The following is a 17,490-nucleotide window of genomic DNA, read 5'->3' as shown; positions in this document are numbered from 1 at the left end:
TAGTTGTGTGCCAGCAGGTAGGTACACAGACAAAAAGAAAATGCTTGGTTCATTTGGAAGTTTTAGTTCTATACCAAATATTCTGCTACTGTCTATGTCTATTTCGTATACAAAAGGACATAAATGTTTTGAAACTGGAAAACTCACTCCACTACGGGCATTGCATCTATAATTTTCGGGAAAAATTCATCAACGCCTTTCCCATAAGCTTTATAACGACGACTGTCAATAGTGTCAAAAAATCAAATTGTGATTTACGCAACCAGTGTTCGGACAATGCGATACTATCAATGTTGTTCTTCTGTAAAAAGTTTAAAAGATAGCGAACAGCTGACATAATGCGTCTACAGTTCCAACAGGCAATATTAACTTTCATTGTCTAGTTACTGTATATCTGTGTAGTTATTTGTGTCCTGATTTTTCATTTCGAAAAACATCCAAAGGAAGCCAATTTTTCATGAAGATACCTTCAGGCTAGAAAGAGGGTTCATGTAATTTATATTCGTCACATTCGTCAATGTTAAGTTGAGCGGAGGCAGTTCTCCTGTTTGACCTCTCGAAGAAACGGAGATTTGTTACTCGTACACCTTTCTTTAAAAGAAAAGATCGCATCGCAGCTTCAGATGAAGTGTAATTGTTGATACCACCAACATAGAAACAATTTATTTTACGCTTTTCTTTTCGCACAAAACCACAAAATGCTGATGTCTGATCAGAACGCCTAGCTTTGTCAGGTGATACAAAGTGTGTACTTCTTTGTTTGGTGGCGGAAAGTCAAAACATTTGACAATGTCTGATGATACAAGGTGGGTATTTCTTGTTGAAGAGTTGGACATAGATTTGGTAGTAATGTCGATTCCTTCAAGCTCAGATTGATTAGGTTTGGTCTTAAGAATTTCAGCATATGACCTAGTTGTTTTATCAACATTTATCAACTCTTTTTCTGCGTTGCCTAAGCGCTTTCTGAAGTCAGTTATTGATGAGGAAAGTGAAGCGCAACTAGTCTTTATGGTGGCAAAGTTTTCGTCAAACTCCTTGAGTTTGCTTTAATGCTAGCATATCATTTCTTATCTTTGTAACATAAGTCAGTTGTTAACTGTTTCAATTTGGCGTTTGAGTCGTTTAGCTTATTTCTCAATTCTACCGTGCTAGATGCTGTTTTTGAGTTATTTGAGCAATTTCGTTCACAGTTTTTTTCCATTGAATGAATGTGCGTTTGAAGATTTTTGACATCAACAGATGATGTAATGTTCGAAGCACGGAGCGTAGTGATTTGGTTCTGACAATTTTGTTGCCTTCCTTGGTTTTTGTCTACTTTTACACCTATATACTTTTGGCCAGTAAAAACCATCAATAACTGGATTGTGCATATGAAATCGGAAGCTTAAAAATACCATCATGTCACTTCATTTTCGTAAATGCAACTTAGAATCATTTAGATTAAATATAAATCGTATCTTGGCTAGTTCTGCTATAGAGATGGTCAAAGCATGAGACCTTAATGTTTACGAAAATGACTTAATCTGCTAATACAGCATTAATACCGGACAATTCGACCAAAAGACATTTTGGCCCATAGTCATTTCATACCATGACAATTTGCAGAATGCATTAGGAAAATAAAAACTCAGCCTGTATCATAACAAAATTTTACCGTTTTGAAAGTTTATAAGAAGAATGTAAGAAGTCAGGTATGACAAAAAGTATAAAAGGTGTTTTGAATACTTGTTTCTTCGGGAGTGTTTAAGGTTTCACCTTCCTCATATTATCTATATAAAACTCCTACATAACACAAGATAAGACTTTGACACCGCTGACAATTGCCGGGAAATCTCAGAGACCAAATGACCAAATGAAAAGCTTTGCGTAATCTCACATTAAATGTCATCACTTCAAAAGTCATCAACTTGTTCAGAGGAAAAAGGATTGTCTATCTCCTTACGATAAGTTAGTTTTCTTCTTTAGTATGACAGCCGCACGGGAATGTCAAGAAGCTTAACCCTCCGCTGTATCTGGCCCATGCCTATTAATTTTTTAAAAAAATTGTGGTTGTTTTTTAAACATGTTATGCATGTTATTTTGTTTTTCCCCTTTTTGTCCTTGTTGCATCATTGTCACTTTTAAGTATGAACCTTTGGTGTAAATTCAAACGTGAGATTGGCATTGATTAAGCTGTGAAACATGCTACCGGTGCATAAATAATAAAAGCGAATTTGCTAGTTATATAAAAAAATAATAAGAACAGGAAATATAACAATCCTAGGTTAAGGTAGGTCATACGTCATACATTTAGTAGATAAAGATAACATTGAACGATCATACTGCATTAATTTTAGGTAAAAAAAAAGTCACCGAACCTAATTTTTTTAGCCTAAATATATGGGATTTTTTACATTTCAAATAGAATCTCTAGGGAATTTTTATTGTTTCGCGAACTATTAATAAACGGGTATATAAAGTTTCTTAGTAATTGTATAAAGAACATTATCTGACATTATTTCATATTTCAAAAAGAAAATTGAGGGTCATCGAACTTTTTGTTCTCATTTGAATTCTCATTACATTTCTATAGAACATTTTCCAGCCAATTATCTCCCCCTTGAAGGAAGTTTTTTTTAATCAATATTTATAATTTAACACATATTGGTTTATGCCAAAGCTATTTTTGAATAATTTAAAGACAACTTGTTTACATCATGAAAACACTTTATGCCCATTGAATATACATATTCCGGTTCGCAAGATGATAGTTCAAAATGCTCAGTGTAACAGGTTTGTATACCTTTAATGAGTTATTTTCCTCATATTTCGGAGGATGTTGAAAAACAAATAATTCTAATCATAAGATTCTTCATGCTTATAGCCATTTTTGATTGGTCGGGAACGTCTTTGCCAGAAAGTTCATACTTGCATGAACTTCTCCAGATCGTTCATACATGCATGAACCTCAGTCAACTTGAAACCAAATGGCGGACGTGTAGTTCGAAAGAGTGTGGCAACGAGCTTAACGGCATAATATATCCGTAAGAATAGTTTATTACATCTACATTGATTTTACTGGTACAGTTTGTTTACAGAGAGTAATTTTCAGCTCGGGGAAAGAAACTTATAAATGTTTAACATCTAACTACAAGTTAGACTAAACTAAACTAAACAAAATGCCATTGGAATTGTTTTATGTCTATGTATGCATGTTAAATATTTAAGTTCCGACAATCGTGTGGGTCATTGCAAAGGTCCAAAAACATATGATATATTTATGTTTGCAATTGTCTTTTTCATATTTGTTTTCCAATTTTTATTAATCATATCCGGAATCGAGAGTAACCCTGGGCCCAGTACCGACCGTGATAGTGACGAAACGTTTTCGCTGATGACTCGTTCGACAACTCCGATATGTTTTCGATATTTTCCAAACACGTATCGTTTCTTCATCTCAATGTTTAAAGCTTAATACCAAAATTAGACATGGTATTAGCTGAATACAGCGAGTTTGTTATTATATCTTTTATCGAAACGTGGCTAAATTCTAATAATTCCGATGAATCCACTGAATTGGATAATTTTCAAAAGCCGTTTCGCCCAGACAGAGGACCCAAAAAATTGGGAGGCGGAGTTATTGTATATGTAAAGGGCAATATTTTCGCGGCACGTAGGCTAGACTTAGAAAACGGCCATCTCGTATCTATTTGGCTTCAGTTAAAGCTAAACGGTAAATCGGTTAGACAGTTTAAATGATATATGAGAATTAGTCGATGATTCTATAGAAGCAGCCATTAATGATAATCATGCCGATTATGTAGTCGCCACGGGTGATTTTAACGACAATCCACTAAATCTTAATGCGAACTCGAACATTCGGAATATATCCACGCGTTATAGTTTATCACAACTTATTGATGAACCAACCAACTATACTGAACATTCGTCGTCCTTAATTGATCTCATTCCTACAAATGATGTAAATTTTATTCCATATACTGCTGTAGGTCCGTCATTATTACCCTATGGGATTCATGAATATTCAGAAACCAAAATATACCACCTCTAAGCGTAACCATGGTAATTTCGACGATTGTAGGCGAATATTAGCTGAGTACGACTGGAACTCTTTATTTGACTCTTACGATATTGATTTAATATCGACGCGTATTTCAAAAGTGATATTGGAAGCAGCCGATTTAACGATTCCGAATAGAACGGTTACTATTCGGAAAAACGAACCGGCGTGGTTAACACACGATATTAAGAAGAGTATTCGACGCAAAATTCGAATACACAGAAAAGCCAGACGAAGCCAGACCGCGCCACTGGGCAAAATTTCGTAAATATAGAAATGAAGTCACCTCTAAAATTAAAAGTGCGCATAAAGGTTACAACGATAATCTTTTGAATAAATTATCGACCGAAAATCCTTCCTCGAAAACTTGATGGAAGATTTGCAAACACATTTCGGATCTCAAATCATCGTATTCCACTATTCCTCCGTTATTGAAAGATAATTTATTGATTTTTGATGATATTGAAAAAGTAGACGAGTTCAATAATTTTGTCGTATCGCTGACCAAATTGAACGAGTCAAATAGCCGAACTATACGGAAAATGACCATTTACTCCAAAATATAGAATTTTCTGAAAATGACGTTGAAGATATTTTGAAATGTCTAGATACTAGTAAAGCAACTGGTCCCGATTTGATCAGCCCCAGGATTCTAAAAGAAGCGTCATCAGAGTTAAAGGATCCATTATGTAGACTGTTTAATTTATCAATGTCGATTGCTTTGTTTCCAAATAATTGGAAACAAGCACATGTAAGCCCCGTTTTCAAAAATGGGAATTCTAGTGAAGTAAAAAAGTACAGACCCATTTCACTGCTTTGCATCATATCAAAATGTATGGAACGTTGTGTTTATAAATACATACACAATTTCCTTTTAGATCATAATGTTATTACTCCTAACCAGTCGGGCTTCATTTGCGGTGACTCAGCAATCAACCAACTTATTACAAATGAGTTTGGTAGGGCATTAGACAACGGGAAGGAAGTTCGTGTAGTATTTTGCGATATTAGCAAAGTTTTTGATCATGTTTGGCATAAGGGGTTATTATTTAAGCTAGAAAAATATGGAATATCTGGCAGTTTATTTAATTGGGTTAAAAATACCTCACAGAGACAGAGTAGTCCTTAAAGGGAAAATGTCCGATTGAAGGGAAATAAATGCTGGTGTTCCACAGGGTTATATTTTGGAACCTCTTTTCTTTTTGATATTTATTAATGATATTGTGGACGAGATCGATGCATCTATTAAATTATTTGCTGACGAAGTCTTTATCTAGAGATAGATAATGCAGCTGAATCGGCAGAGATACTGAGTAGGGATATCGATAAAATTAACCAATGGTCAGAAAGGTGGGTAGTAAAATTTAATCCGCAAAAAAACTGAGTCAATAGTCATTTCACGTAAACAAATCAAACCACCTCACCCGCCGTTGACAATGAATCAATATAACATACAAGAGGTAACAAGAATTGTAACTGGGGCTTCAAAACTTACCTCAACCGATAGAATATATAAGGAGAATGGTTAGGAAAAACTTTCCGTAAGACGAGAACGGTATAGATGACTATATCTTCAAAAGATTTTGACAAATAATACACCGGCTAATCTACGTAATATTATACCAACTTAGTCACAGATCGGCATATAACTGAGATTCGTACTCACACAAATTTTCATTCAGAATATTTCGTACCGTCCGCCATTAAATTAAGGAACAAATTGCCTCATTGTATATGTGATTCCAGATCTTTAAACATGTTTAAAGATCACTTACGAAGGTTTGATAAAAAAGTCCTGCCTATTACATGGTAGACTGCGAATGAATTGTAGTTCTTTAAATGAACATCTTTTTTTCCCGCAACCTAATGGATTCACCGGATCGCGTTTGCGGTAGAAGTGAATCAATATCTCATTTCTTATTACATTTTGATAGATATCGAGAACTTCGCAATTAGACTCTATTTTCCCTAAATTTACCATTTATGTTAAATACCGACATTTTACTATTTGGTTCTGATCAGATGACAAATGATCAAAATAAGCAAGTTTTAATCAAGGTGCAGAAATTTATTCTAAAGAGTAAGAGATTTATTTACTGACTTGCAACTTAATTAATTTCATTTTTTTCCGAATTGAACTCTTCACCATTTCCTTTTCCACAATTTTTAACAGTTTAAATTTAGTTATTAAGAGCATGCAATTTTTGTATCATATTACTGTCAATATCACAGGAGATGGACTTGTAAAAGCCTTGAGGCTTGTTTCCAGATCCTGTCAGATATAAAATTGTTTTGTACTAAATGACGTGTATTTTTGCTGAATAAATATGTTTTAACTAACTACAAGTAAATTCGCCCCAAAATTCAATTGCCCCATCGGAGGATGTTGAAATACAAATAAAATTCGAAACTTTTCATTACAAGGTATGGCATCAGTATTGTTTTGCCGAAGTTAATGAAGTTGCAGTCTTTACAAAAATTAGACAGGAGGTGATCCATTTATGTCAAAACCCAACGAACGCATTTTATTTCTTGTTCAGAAACAGTAACTCAAGGTATACTGTTCACATATCCACTCTTACTTTGTCATTTGGTCGCTTTGCTTCTGAGATAAAAAGTATACAAATTGTGCATGAAATTGGTACTTTGCAAGAGTTATCATACTTAATTTGGATTGGTTGATGTTTTGTGGGAAATAATGTATGATTGTCTCAAAATACACATATGAATACATAAAGGATTATGGTTATTTGAAAATATAGCACATGTGGATAAAAAAGCTTCGTTTGTACGGTTGGTTTTCAATACCACGAATCACCTCTTCCATTGGCAATCCCTTGAATTAATATGGACTGGTACTTAACAGTTAACATGAATTAACATTAAAAACAATAATAGTTGCGTATTTTAGTCAACCATAAAAGGTAGATAGTGTCCGTACTGATTTAAGGTTTATTTTGGAGAGATTCGCCATAATAAGAATTTTTAAGACATTTTCATGAAGTGTAAAATACATTAAACATATCTGTTTTATTCATGGTGCAGTCGCGATACTTTGATACCTCTATAACACATTTAAAGTACAAGTACGTACTTTCCAGAACGGAAGATTTAAGTAAGAGAATTAGAAACGCATGTGTTCACATAGTTTTGAAACGTTTCAAAAATTTGTTAACTGTGAAGAACACCAGACATATCTGCAGAATTTTAGTCGTTATACCATAGGTTTTCATTCAGAGCGTGTGTTTTTTTGGTTTGGTTGATAGAAGGAGGATGCACGTTCGATGACTATTTTTTACATTTTTTGAAAAACAACAATTTACGACCCTTACACTTTAGAGTCTGTTGTTATCGGTGGTTTTTGCCGTCTTTTTTTTTTTTTTTTTTTATGTGAATTATACATTCCGATATTATTATAATTATTATACATTAGAATAATTTTTTCCTGTCTTATAGTTTATCAATAAAAGTGTTAGTACTAAATCCTTTCGAAAACTTTTACGATAATACAAATATAGAACCCATATATACTCAGTTATGAAAAATATTTAGTAAATAATCATTGCTATTTCGTGACTTTTGACCAAAATGGACTTTTTTGCAAGGATTTTCTGTTTTAATATAAACTTCGGATGAACGTTTTAATAGTCAATCAATTAAGTAATTCTCATATGCAATCGTCATATGATTATTTCTACTAAAACGCAGCAACATGTATGGAGTGAGACGATCGATAAAACTACAGTACGAGTTATATCTAGATACATACATACATTCAGTTCATTGAGAACAGCAAAGTAGGTCAATCTTAGGTCAATGACACAACGAATTTAATGATAATATGGTTGACATTTCATATCTTTATCAGCTGCACGTAATAAAATATACAGTCAATAAATGTGATTTTTAAGATTAACAATCATTTTTCATGAAAATAGAACCTCATCCTAAAAAATTATTAGTGTTTGTCAAAAACTAAGTTCGTTTAATTTATTGTTAAAGAGTAATCAAGGGAACCGAGGTTCTTGCGGAAATCCAGGGACAAAGACCAAACATGGAAAACAGACATACACAACAAAGAACATTAAGTAACTAAAAAAATACATACAAAGTAACAAAAGCAGATGAGCAACTCGGACTCCACTAAAAACTGGGAGCATGGACCAGGTGCACCGGTGGGGTAAGCGTCCTCCGCTTTTCTAGGAACACCCACCGAGCTGCTCATATAAAGTCAAGTCCGGATAGACCAAAGAAGAAAGGAAAACTATGACACGATGAACAAATCAGTTTTCATGGTGCAGATGGATACATCGTAACGATCCACGAGTTCATGATGGCGACCATAAAATTTCTGTAAGTCATCTAAAAAAATGCTAGGACAAACGCGTGATAAAATGTATCATTGAGTAGTGATTTGTATATTGGATGATTTTGAGATCTCAGACAGTTATGTCTGCCTTTTGATCTCCCTTTGCACAATTAATGTACCAAATTCAAGTACTAAGCTAATATGAATACTCCATGATATTAATCTAAATCATTACTTTTACGACACGTCTATTATATATCTAAGTTGTATTTTTTTTTTAATTTTTGATTTATGTAGATTAATTTTTAATCATATTTACTGTATAAAAATACTTTTACAGTAAGGCTACGTTTGAAGTTTGAATATATTGCTGCGTTTTGTGTAGAATGATTTCTGGTGTACATCTGATTTATTCATATGTAACCTATTTAGAAATTTTGTTTTAACTGTACACTCTGTCATCATTTTTTTCTTGGATTAAAAAACTATTTAAATGCGATTAATGGTAAAACCCTAAATAAAATATACGAGCTTTGTGTTCAGCCTTAGAAAGTGGGTGAAAATGTTAAATGTAAAAATTCTTAGGTTGGAAAATCGCCATTTGGAGTTCAATAATTGTATTCAAATGCATACACATGATGCCAAACCATCATGCATAATCTCATTAAAATTCCTGGAGCAGTATGTGCGCTGGAAATACAACACTCGAACAATATTCTAGCATGTAGAATCCTTATGTTGGATTTACTACCTTAAGATTTCATCAATAATAACTGTATTCATTCATGCACATGTACACATATTGCCTAAAATTTCAAAAAGTGTGAACACTATATTAGTTTTTGACACACTTAAGCATAAGGACCTACAATTTATTATTGACACATCAAATGGTTTGGAAACTAAATAGCGAAAAAAATTAAATTAGATTGAAAATGTAAAATCAGACCAAAAATAAAAAAGTCGACTTTTTTCAGGTGGTCCCTTCGACCACTTATATCTATAAAAAACATAAGAGATATCTGAAATCTAATTGACAAATGCAAACAAGGATTTTAATTAGGAATCCAATGAAAAAAAATCGAAACAGGACAAGAAAATAAAAAAATATATTTTTAGGGGCGTGGCTTCTTTGTCCCCTTATAATTCAAAAACCGTAAGAGTTATTTAAAATCCTATGAAAAAATATGCAGGGAATTTTAAGAGGAATCTAATTTATTTTTTTCCAAATCCGACCAAAATAAAAAAAATCAATTTTTTTTGGTGTGTCCCCTTTGACCGAGAGAGCTAACTGAGATCTGATCGAAAAACGCTGCAGGGACTTTTTATGAAGAATCCAATAAAACAATTTACGAAACGGACAAAAAAATAAAAAAAATCGAGTGTTTTTTGTGCGTTGTCCAACTTATGACACCGTATAATTTAAAATCAGTCCAAAACACAAAAAATTGAGGTACATTTGTTTACCAGAATAAATGAGAAACACACTAAAACAAGATAAATTAAAAAAAAATTCTATATGGGTTTTAATAAAACACTCATTTTGACACTTTTCGACCCTTTTTCTAAAGCGTTAGGGGTCACAAAGTCCAAATTAAATATAGTTTTTTAGTTTTTAGTTAAATTGTACCAAAATTTAAGAAAAATTTGTCGACCACAACTAAAGTTTTAACGAAGTGTTATCAGACGACGACGACGACTGCGCCATAACATTATACGTCCAAATTTTTTAGCGGTTTAGGAATTCCATGTACAATAAATGTTAACAGTCGAATGGAGGAACAGACAGACAGGTGGACTTGGGATTTTCTACAAACCGGAAATGCTGTGTTTGGGAGGGTATAAGAAACTGTTTCGACTTTACATACAATCAGAATAAACGTAGCAACTACAGTGGATTTTAGGAATTTTTACCCCTTAACTATGTATTTGTACAAATATTACATAATGATAAGCCAGGTTTCAAGCCCTGGATATGAATATATTAAATATACATTGTATCACAAGGACTCCCAGAAGTGACAATTTGTCACGAAGTGTAGATTTGTGTCCTTGAAATTGAATAGTCATATCAACCGTAATCACTTTAATTGGCAAGATATGACCTCGTGTTTTATTTAGAAATCTGTAAACTGGAAGCAGTGTTTTCAACTTGTTAGATTTTCACTGGATTCCAGTGCACGTACGATGTGAGTTTATAATGTCAATTGTTTTGTCTGATTTTAACTGAATGTGTATTTGTATAAAGACATAGACAAAATGTAAGAATATGGAGCACAGAAAATGTCATACTATAGCAGCCTTTGTAGTATAGTGGCGACTACATAATTTTTAATCAGAAGCTCTAAGTGAACTGGTAATTAATGTATAAATGTTGTATAAGATTTTGTGAGTGACACTTAAAAAAATTGACATATTTTTTTCGAAATTGTTTAAATATGTTAAAAGACAGACGACAATAATACTTAATGGATTAATCGACCACTAGAACTTTACTTGGCTACTTTGACTTTGCTATTTCACCCATGACAGACACGGTTCTGTACAACTGTCATTAACCGTCTGTCATAGTAAAAAAAAAAACGAAAACAGAAGAATACGAACGCTGAGCAAATTTACAAGTTCGCATGTAGGCAAATTTCGGGTTAATTGGCACTTAATCGAGCATTCAATTTGTGGCTTTAACAACACCAACAACTTATAAATTGGAATAAAACCACAAGAAAATGACACGACTAAACAGAACTGCAAGATTTTTAATCATTGGACAAAAATGTGCCCCATTGATACCAATGGAAGCTAAGATCCCTCACGTTTTTCGAGGGAAGACACTGGATCATAATATACCACTACCCTACGAAAACAACCTCCAGTATCACGGCATTGGAGCATTTTTTTAATTAATAAAACATTATGTTATAGCACACATAGTTCAAACTACTGGTACTAGTTTAAAACAAACCAGTCTTTGTAGACATGAGATAACCCATATACCAACTCCTAGCAGTTACGCTTGAGAGTAAAACCACAAGACATAATATACTCCGACGTAAAATTTTGAGGACCCCTTATCTTGCTTAATGAGTGTGTCACTACCCTCTCACATAAAGAGTCCCCTTCTTGGACCAATCCCAGTTCGTTCCCCAAAAACCAAAACAATATTGGTGGTGCTATGTTTAAGTTCCTCTTTTATCCTAGAGAGTACCAGCGAGAACCTAAAATTAAAATACATTATTAGAACATATAAATTAAGACTGACAAAAGTTGTTTCACCATGGGTTTCTGAATATTTGAAGTACCCCCCCCCCCCGTAATTGCATTTTTGACCTTTATTAAGTGACCTATAAAAAATGACTGGGCGCCTACCAGTGTTATTAGTTGGTAGAACGTCCCCGAGTTATCTACATTTTACCATGTCTCATTTTCAATCATTTTCAATATGTGGGCTTAGCTGAAAATTAGACCTTTGGGGGAGAAATACATAACAACAAGAGCTACATTGGCCGAAGATGAAAATTTGAAACTTTTGCTTTGGCATAATTGATTCAACACTCACAAGAACACATAGAAGTTTCTAACCTGGTGTAATGCACACCTTCGTGCTTGTGGAGGATCGGTTGTAGCACGGCTCCTTCCCTGAGAAGATGATGGAATTGCAATGTTAGTACTTGTCGCTGGCAAGCGGCTGCTTGTTATGGCGATTACTGATCTGGATGCTACAGGATATTGTACATGTTCCGCGACGGAATTCTTTCTTAACGTCTTCCGTTTCTTTGAAATAGGCTGCCCATGACCTCGACTGTCGTCTTCCTAGTTTTTGTTGGTGGGAACATGCTTTGAAATATATTTCTGGTGAAGGATTAAATGGATTCGTTTCCTGTCTCCGAGATTTGCCAGAATGTATTCAATGCAGCTGAATGAAAACAGTATTTGGGTATGTTTTTAATTTTACATGACAATAAGGGTAAATGATAAAACACGAACTAATGCAAGGTGCAGAATTTTAATTTTGAAATTAGATAAACTTAAATATGCAAATTTCAGGTAAATTTGCATTTATGCAAATTCGTTTACGTAGACTGTCGTCATGAAAATGGGATTTTATTTAAATCATGTCTGCGCATCTATCTACGAATCTTAATTGTATATAAAAATGAGTTTTCATTCATTTTGAAAGAATTGTTCTTTCATTTTTCGGATTAGTACGGTGCAAGTAAGCCTTTAAATATTGTACACTCCTTGAGACGAAAAGGTTTCCCGCACATACCGTATCTAAGCAGTTGCTGTGCGTTGCAATAGAATCACGTCTGATGTTCATTTGATTGATAACAATTGATTACAATTAAAGCCTAGCAGTCCAGGAACAACTGCTTATAATACCAAGACAGAAAATAAGCAAAATTCCAATTGATTATCCTATTTATTATATATTTCTTAGTATTCTATCGATATTTTCAACAGGAATTGTAAATTCTGTGATTCGCGTATTGATATTAACGTTGTGATGTTTTGGCGGGAAAAGTCCGAGACTCAAATTACCGAATTTATTTCCCAGTGTGAATAATCGCAATTCATTACACTGGGAACATTCGATAAAAACTGCTATCAATATAATAAATCTACATACAAACCTGTAGAACAAGGAACCTTTTATCACAGTTAAGCGAAAAAGTGTAGCTTTCTTTTACCTTATTCCAATTTTTGGGGAGTGGAGAAATTAAAACTACATTTACGGACAGAATTATCCTATCGTTTATTTCTCATCCCATCCACATGATCATTTAATATCAATTTTCATAACTGCATTTTACTTCTAATTTTAAATCCATTGAACTTGTAATGCGGAATCCGTGATATATTTTTTTCTTGTCAGTCATATCGTTTTGAACAGATAACAATGTGCTATTATCTCTCAAATTAATGCAAAAGAATATGTTTATTTGACACAATCCACAGAAATAAGGAACCGCGAAAAAAAGTTTTTTTTATGAAGAAAACTATGGCATTCAGGAAATAAATTGTTCACACTGGAATAATGATAGAATAACTAATTGGAAATAGTGAATAAATAAATTACAATTACGAGTGCCAAAGAACTCCTACATATGAAGAGTGTCAAAATGGTTCCGTGCACGAGTCTTCAAGGGTTCTTTGCACGAATAACTCATGATAACCAATTAATGATCCTATTTAATATGCAGATTTTTGCTATAATGAATTGTAGTTTTAATTAATTTAAATTTTGTGATCTGCGTATTGATATTTGTGTTGTGATTTTGGCGAGGGAAAGTCCGAGAGTGAAGTTACGTGTACCAAATTTATTTCAGGGTGTAAGTTATCGGACTTTGTTTCACAGTTGACATTCGATGAATAACGTATATCTATTTCATAATGCATGTTTTTGTTTGAATTTAGACTAACCAAATGGATGTGAAATACGAAATTAGACTGATGAAATGGTCTGATATTGACGCCGTTTGCGATCTTGTGAACGCCAATAGTTGGAATGTAGAAAAATCGCACATAAAGTGTGTGTTCGATATGGACCCAAGTGGAATCGTTGTTGTAGTTAAGGATGACGGTGAAATCATAGGTTACTATATGTTATTATATCTGCTCAAGAAGCAGAACTCAACCAGTTTATAAAACGTACGATCAATTTAAAAGGAGGGCCTCATTTGAATTTAACATTTTTAAAAATGTAGAATTTTATAATGTTCAAACATTGAAAATAAAAACAAAGCAAAACAAAACAAAACCTTTTTATTTGCAGTATTAGATCCGAAAACATATAAGGTCGTGATTCAAAAATAAATGATTGAAAAGAAATAATTATGACAGGGAAATTATATTACTAAGTTCTGATAATATCATTCATGTGCAATATAAGGAATAAAACATGGTTTTAGAGGATTAAAATTTTGTGTTAAACTATTTGGTTGCTATCTTACAGGCCATGTAGGTAGTCTTAGAGTCGGAAAAGAGATTGCCATGTTCGGAATGAATACAATCAAAGAGGAATATAGAGGTAAGGGCATTGGCAGCAAAATGTTTAAACGTTTATTGGAAACTACAGCAGGCACAAACACTAGCTGCAATTCTTTAATAAATCGAGTAACATTTTACGAACAGTTTGGTTTCAAGGTCAATTCGTTTCCGCTGAGCATTTATCAAGGACTGGTGAAAAAATCCTTTATAAGCAAAATTCCAACAGGCGACTTCGAAATTGTTAAAATGAAAGATATCGACTTCAACGACGTAATTGCCTATGATGCTTCCGTAAGTACTGTAGAGCGCCCCGAATATCTTACAAATGTAGCACAGAATAAGCGTTCAAATGGTTATGTAGCTATTAAATCTGGACAAGTAGTTGGTTATGGTATGGTTCGGCCTGCGGTTTTTGCGTTCAAGATGTTCCCGCTCTATGCAGATGATAAAGAAATTGCAGCGGCTCTCTTCTGTCATCTCGCAAGGCTCATTCCAAATGAAGAGGAATTGTGGCTCCTAATCCCTGACGAAAATGACAACTTAAATGAAATAATTGTTGGAAACGGATTTAAAAAGACTTACTCAATGATGCGATTATACAACAAGTATGACGTTCCAATAGACTTAAAAAGGGTTTACTCACTTGCATGTATTGATTTCAGTATTGTCTGAACATGGTTGTATGACACCCGCACCGATCCGAGGCGGTGTAAAACAGTAGTTTGAATTAAACAGATCTAAACGATGTATTGCTTTTTCTGTGCCATAAATGTGTCAATGATATACTATGCGTCATTATCTGTTGTTAGTAAGAGTTTTCATGAATACTGTTAATTTTTTTGCGGTATAAATGTTTCTGCTACATTCAAGATATCCGGCGAAAATTTTTCTCTCAGAGCAGAAAATTACCCATGATTTGGAGTTTGTAAATCAGGCATAAGATTTTCATAAATACCTCTTACAAGTCCCTTATTTGAAGTTAAGAATAAATGAAAAAGTTCATTGAATGCATGCATCTCTCTGATAGTAAATCTGCTAACTTCACTGCAGACAAAGGAGTTTGTAGAAGTGTACTTAGAGAGTATAATTTCATAGATTTTCTGTGTCAGTATATAACATGCACGGAATCTGGAACAGAAAATTGATACACCTTAAATGTCTTTCGGAATTCATCGTGGACCACATTTACCTAGGTCCAATAATCTGACTGTAAGATGTTTAGTACTTACATTTTGTACTGTTCTGAGAGAAGAACAAACTAAGTTTAACTTTATTTTAAATGAATGCATTACATACAAGTGAAAAAGAGAATAAAATGTAATGCTTGAAACAAAAACAAAAACAAAAAATGAAATCAAGCCAAAAATGCAAATGTTTATTACATGTACGTTTATGTTAGTTAAGCCTGTTCTGCGAAATGAAACGAACGAACACACACACACAAATATTGAATACAACCTCTGCGGTACAAGTTATGGATCTTTTACAGTACTAAAAAGCATTAATCATTAAAATTTTAATTATTTTCAGAGAAGCGGTAAGAAGAATTAAACATTCTTAAAGAAGGCAAGAAAGAGAAGTCTTAGACACAAAGTTAAAAATGTTGTGTAACTTTAAAACTAAGGTCATCTTTTCAAAATTTTGTTTGCAACCGTAATTAATCTGTTCTCTGAAAAGTGTTTTTTTCCACGACATGGGGAAAATATATGATGTGTCAGTTTTCTACTACCGTATTACAGGGGACATGAAAAAACAGCTGAACTGGAATATACAACGCTAACCACTCCGGTACATCTGGCATGTGATCAGTGTTTGTTGCCATGTTTGTTTCCATGTTCATGATTTTTATGTGCACACGTGTGCACAGATTTGACTCTGGAAGAATTTCACCTACAAACAAAACTGAAAAAGAATACATTAACAAATAGTAAAACAATACGAAATTTGGTACATACATTTAAAAATTAAGACGTATTTTTATCATGCTTGTGAACATAAGTCTATTCAAGGTAAAAGAAAATGTATTGTGATATCAGTTTTATAAAACATATCAGTATATAACTCGTGCCATACAAGAGTAACTCACTTTTGTTATTATGTTGGGCAGCGGATGATTTTCCGTTCACTGTGTGTGCGATAACGTCATTGCGCTGAATGTTAAGTTGAAAATAGGTAACAAAATATGTGTAGCAAGTTCCATTGTAAAGATAACATTAAAAAAATACATCATCACTGCGGAGATTAGAATAATAATGGCGTCTTTAGAGTCTTTTGTAGTAATGTGATTACACATATAAGAATTGAAAATAGACAAAGGAAACAGACAAATCACAATTAAAAAACAATGAGCACCATACATGTAGACTCACAAAACAAAGTATGGACCAGGTGCTTCGCTATGTTTGTCGTGAGATGTTAATACCGGATTAAAACGAAAGTACGAAACTACAACATTGTGAATAAATCTGTTTTCATTGTTGAGAGTGAAACCTTAACTCTAGTTGTAATCTAATCTTGTTTCAATAGAATGTTTATGTGAAGATAATTGAGGTACAAAAACCTATGCTGCAGTGTTAAGCATTCACCACTAAAAATGTTACTCTTCGTTATTTTGTATTTAAAGTACACTGATAAAATTGGGCTCAACAGTATTATCATATTTGTTACTTATAGTGTAGAAAAAGCATATTCCGAATAAGAAGTACTAAAATCAATGGCTGCTTACCAGTAGATAAACATCCCCCTAATACTACAGAACTGCATTTTATTAGCCAACAATAAAAATGGTTACACTTGGTTTAACCTATACCGAAATCAATTAACTAGTATTGATGCAAAAAGTAGTTCTGATTGCTGTTGAAGAACTGTTTCCTTTCGGGTATTAACTTTTGTGAATTGGCAGAAGAGTAAAACAACGCATTAAATTGAAAACTAAAATTTTTGTTAGAATATGTGGTAACCCAAACTTATTCAATTTTCGAAACCGCAAAAATTTATATCAATATGTATGAATAAAAGTACATACAATATGATTTCTAACATATTAAGCCTGAGCATTGATTACATGGACTGCCGTGATACCACGAACTCGTGTACATTGATTTCAAGGACTCGCGTAATTTAATATAGACAT

The 17,490-nt window shown here is 33.4% G+C and overlaps 1 protein-coding gene across 3 annotated transcripts; it reads left to right on the top strand.

The window, feature by feature from the left end:
- The first annotated feature begins 39 nt into the window (after positions 1-39).
- LOC148610150 (uncharacterized) lies at positions 40-16,517 on the top strand. 3 transcript variants are annotated; one of them, XM_088542254.1, is made up of 4 exons: positions 40-806; positions 12,152-12,303; positions 13,785-13,962; positions 14,323-15,079. In XM_088542254.1, exons 2-4 carry the CDS (start codon positions 12,268-12,270, stop codon positions 15,027-15,029), a joined length of 921 nt encoding a protein of 306 aa, XP_088398380.1. In that variant the 5' UTR covers positions 40-806; positions 12,152-12,267; the 3' UTR covers positions 15,030-15,079. The 3 variants fall into 3 exon arrangements, with proteins under 3 accessions (XP_088398380.1, XP_088398381.1, XP_088398379.1); XM_088542255.1 differs by lacking the exon at positions 40-806 and adding an exon at positions 15,888-16,517 and having other exon boundaries at positions 10,418-12,303; positions 14,323-14,397; XM_088542253.1 differs by lacking the exon at positions 40-806 and adding an exon at positions 10,418-10,558.
- Positions 16,518-17,490: the final 973 nt, after the last annotated feature.

The sequence above is a fragment of the Perna viridis genome, chromosome 8 (genome assembly GCF_037379345.1).
Source record: "Perna viridis isolate PV_CMFRI_1.1 ecotype Kerala chromosome 8, ASM3737934v1, whole genome shotgun sequence".
NCBI classification, from domain to species: domain Eukaryota; kingdom Metazoa; phylum Mollusca; class Bivalvia; order Mytilida; family Mytilidae; genus Perna; species Perna viridis.
The sequence above is the reverse complement of the archived record's forward strand: the minus strand, read 5'-3'. Positions and strand labels throughout refer to the sequence as shown.

Excerpts from the sequence above, each read along its gene's own strand:
- LOC148610150 (XM_088542254.1), top strand. The coding sequence starts at position 12,268 with ATGTATTCAATGCAGCTGAATGAAAACAGTATTTGG. Across the intron at positions 12,304-13,784 it reads TGAATGAAAACAGTATTTGG|ACTAACCAAATGGATGTGAA; the intron begins GTATGTTTTTAA and ends GTTTGAATTTAG. Across the intron at positions 13,963-14,322 it reads GGATGACGGTGAAATCATAG|GCCATGTAGGTAGTCTTAGA; the intron begins GTTACTATATGT and ends GCTATCTTACAG.